Genomic DNA, 3,797 nt, shown 5'->3' on the forward strand with positions numbered 1-3,797 from the left:
CCCTACAAATAATTCTAAACAGGAAACAAATTGAAAACAATGTGGGAATTTTGTACTTTTAAAACATAAAAGATTTTACTTGAAATTGTAAAGGATTTTATGTGACTAACCTGCAACATGCCTTTGAAACATTGGATCACCAAATTTTTTCATCCAAATGAAATCATCATACAGTGAATGGTATACTGGATATGCTGCAACATCTGTTAAAAAAAATTGGTTTCAATGTCTAACTCATTGATGACAAAATGTTACATCTAGCTAGGCATAGAAAAAATGTTACATCAATGATTAAAAGAATCAATTGTGTTTTACTTTTACCTCCTCCAAAGGATATGTCAGCAGCTGGAATTCCCACATGTTGTAGAAAAGGTTTATAATCTGATCCTCCACCTCCTAACCTTCCAAACTTTTTAGATAAATGATATATCAGCATAGACAGATATTCATATATACATAATCTTATTCACCATAAAGAGTTAAATACACTTTACTCCCCTATTTTAGATGATTAATGATATTAGTTATCGCATTTCTAAATATGAAAGTATAGTCATCTGATTCTTAAAATATCATAAGTTTTACTCACCACTGAATTTAAGACTTATTTTTTATGATGTGTCAAGTTGAATAGTAATCTGACAAGTCATCGGATGGTGTGACAATGTAATGTGAACTAAATATTATTATTTTGTTTTCCATATCATTAAAGTATTGTTTTAAAATAATAAAACATTAAATGAAAACAAATATAAAATCGTATAAAATCATATTTTTCTTAAAATATGTATTGTCTCTTCACTAAGTGGTTTATCAGTTGATTGTTCAACATAACAAATCAACAAAAATAAGTCTAAAATTCAATAGTAGAGAAAATTTCTGAAATTTAAAAAGTAATGAACTATATATTTTTAAATTTAGAAATGGAAGAACCAAAATAATGAATCGCGAAAATAGCGACCAAAAATGCATTTAAGTCTGATATAAAAATATGAATAAACTGCAATATTCTTACTAGAGGAGGATCACCGGAACTAGTCCAAGAATCATAAATGCTTTGTGATGAATTCTCAGGGTCTCTTACCTAAAAATTAAACAAAATAAACTCAGCATCAACAAAATGTCTTCTTTTACTAATTATGCACGCAAGAGCTAATTCAAGTTATTTTTATACAAACCTGTGTCTATGAGATATTAACTCGAAGACAAAAGTTTGACTTTGTAACTTTAAAGGACATAATTCAAATATCTTACGAAGATGGTCGTAAAATGATTATTAATTTCACTTTAACGAATAATAATTTCCTCTTTCCACATTAAAAAATTTGTCATACTTTTTTAGTTGCTCTTTTTATCAATTCTTCAAGCTGTGGAGTAGCACTGACATGGAACCCTGGTCCACCAACTGCACAGTCAACATTCAAGTAAGCAACTGCCCTTGAAGCAAGAAGTTCTCTGTTATCTTCTACCCATTCTGTTGATCCTATCTGAAAAATATGATAGAGTCAGATTTTGATGTGGCATACAACACATTACACCTTTCTGTTGTAAGAAATTTATAGAAAAAAAGGAGAAAGAAAAATTACAAGGCCATATTCCTCAGCATCCCAATTGCATAAGATGATTGTTCTTCTAGGCTTCCACCCTCTTTTCTGAAGCTTTCCTAATCTTTGTGCTACCTGAATTTATCAGTCAATCATAATCGTTAAATCATTGGAAGATTATTTGACTCTAATCGTAACTGTCTTAAAAAAATCATATATAAAATTATTTGTTATTGGTTGAAAGTGTAAAAGTTATACTAATAAACAAAACCATGTGTAAAAAAAAAAATTCATTATTACCTCAAGTAGTGCTGCAGTGCCACTATTGGGATCAACTGCTCCAAATGTCCATGCATCCCTATGGTTTCCTAGGATGACAAATCTACATGCAGTTGCAAAAGTTACTGGCATAAACGCATGTGTAAGCTATTATATATATGATATAAACTGTTTTCGTGAGTTATCTTAAAGAGTTTATTTTAACATAAGATATTTTTATAAGCTTGGTGAACTCATATATACCATTCTATACAAGCCCTTAATAAAAGTTCATTAAAGCAAGACTAAATATTCTTTAGTTTTCAATTTTGGATTGCATCATAATATATCATTGCTATTGAATGCAACTCTTCCATACCTGTCAGGCTCTTCTGCTCCTTCAATCACACCAATTACATTTTGAATTGTTGATATAACCTGCTCCCCCTGAAAAACCAATATCCAAAATTCAACTTCTAAAATACATGTCTATAGACTATTTTTCAGTTATTTCGATAGACTCTTCACGATAGTTTACAAAAACAACTTAAAAATTTATTAAAATAGTTTAACTACATATACATAAGTACTTATATAAACAAACACTTATTTAATAAGAGTTTAATTAAGCTGTTTATCTGAACACAGTTTAGACAGATAATATACCATATAACTGAGGTTAAGAATTCCAGGTCCCGGTCCGATCCTATAAGTAGGCCCATCTTTACTACCCTGCCAATCATCCTCAGCAACAGGTCCACCAATTGATCTAATTATCTTCTCACCATCTTCTCCTGAAACTGGCAAAGAAGGAATCAAGGGAACATCACCTTTTTTCACAACTTCATCTTTTGATAGCCTCTCACAATCACTAAAACTAGCCCAACCAGGAGTTGTAGGGTCACCAACCCCACCATATACACTCCCAACTTGAACACCACTTGGTGGCAACCACTTTTCATCAGGAAACCATTTTCCATTCCCACCACCATAGTCCTTTTTATCTGAATAAATCACAACACCAACAGCACCTTCATCATATGCATTCCTCACTATGTCACCTCTAAAGATTTTCCCATACTTTGCCAAAACAACACTTCTTGAAACATTGATTCCCATTTCCTTAAGTTTCAAATAGTCCTCTACTCTTCCATAGTTGACATAAACAACAGAACCAATTGCAGTTCCTGACATGGCATATGCATGGAATGTAGGGACAACCTCGTCCGCCACGTCGGCATAAGGATCACCATCATAGATTTCTTGAGTTAGATTGAAGACAGTTGGAGGTTGTCGCGGTGAGTTTGTCAGAATCAAAGAACGGGATAAAGGGTATGTGAGAGCAACATCATAGGATGTTACACGGGATAGTATGTTGGATGAAGTGAAAACTGAGAAAACATAAGCTGCAGCTTCATTGTTGGCTTCAGAAGCTGCTATGTGAGGTCTACAAGTGAGAATTTGAAGGTGATTGGATATGGATACATTATTTGATAGGGAATTTGATATAAAGAGTGAATGATAATAGCTAGGTTCTTTGGATGGAGTAATTAGAAGTAACAAGTAAGAGGTGCTTATGGCTAATAAGGTGATAGTACTTGTTTTGATCATGGCATAAGCATAAGCATAAGCTAAGAATTTTTTTAGAGGAATCTACTGCATAATTGGTAGTGTTTTTTTCTTTGATTATTTGAGGTGCTTGTCCTTAAATTTCTTATCATGAATGTTGAATGTCTTTGTCACTTCTTAAATATGAGTCATCACAATGCAACTTGCAATTTTAAATTCACATCCGACTAATTTGTTTTGGTTTTTAATATCCGTTTTTATATCTTGTCATGATTTTTGTTCTTATTCTTAGCACTATAGTTTAACTTGTATTTATCATTAAGAATTTACCCTAAATATTTCTTGTTGGAAAGTTCATCAACAGAGATTTCTACACCCCAAGCAGAAGAAAGCCAAAATGCTCATATGTATTTATTTATTTTTTTA

General features: G+C 32.0%; 1 protein-coding gene across 1 annotated transcript in view; it reads right to left on the reverse strand.

The window, feature by feature from the left end:
- The window catches only part of LOC101510982 (probable glutamate carboxypeptidase LAMP1), a 5,028-nt gene extending 1,509 nt beyond the window's left edge, over nucleotides 1-3,519 (reverse strand). The window contains exons 1-8 of the mRNA XM_004491118.4: nucleotides 2,469-3,519; nucleotides 2,182-2,249; nucleotides 1,845-1,926; nucleotides 1,587-1,679; nucleotides 1,335-1,487; nucleotides 1,016-1,084; nucleotides 322-409; nucleotides 111-203 (exon numbers count right to left, since the gene is read on the reverse strand). Coding sequence (XP_004491175.1) covers nucleotides 111-203; nucleotides 322-409; nucleotides 1,016-1,084; nucleotides 1,335-1,487; nucleotides 1,587-1,679; nucleotides 1,845-1,926; nucleotides 2,182-2,249; nucleotides 2,469-3,413 — 1,591 coding nt within the window. The 5' untranslated portion in view covers nucleotides 3,414-3,519. The remainder of the gene's footprint in view (nucleotides 1-110; nucleotides 204-321; nucleotides 410-1,015; nucleotides 1,085-1,334; nucleotides 1,488-1,586; nucleotides 1,680-1,844; nucleotides 1,927-2,181; nucleotides 2,250-2,468) is intronic.
- Nucleotides 3,520-3,797: the final 278 nt, after the last annotated feature.

The sequence above is a fragment of the Cicer arietinum genome, chromosome 2, assembly GCF_000331145.2.
Source record: "Cicer arietinum cultivar CDC Frontier isolate Library 1 chromosome 2, Cicar.CDCFrontier_v2.0, whole genome shotgun sequence".
NCBI classification, from domain to species: Eukaryota; Viridiplantae; Streptophyta; class Magnoliopsida; order Fabales; family Fabaceae; genus Cicer; species Cicer arietinum.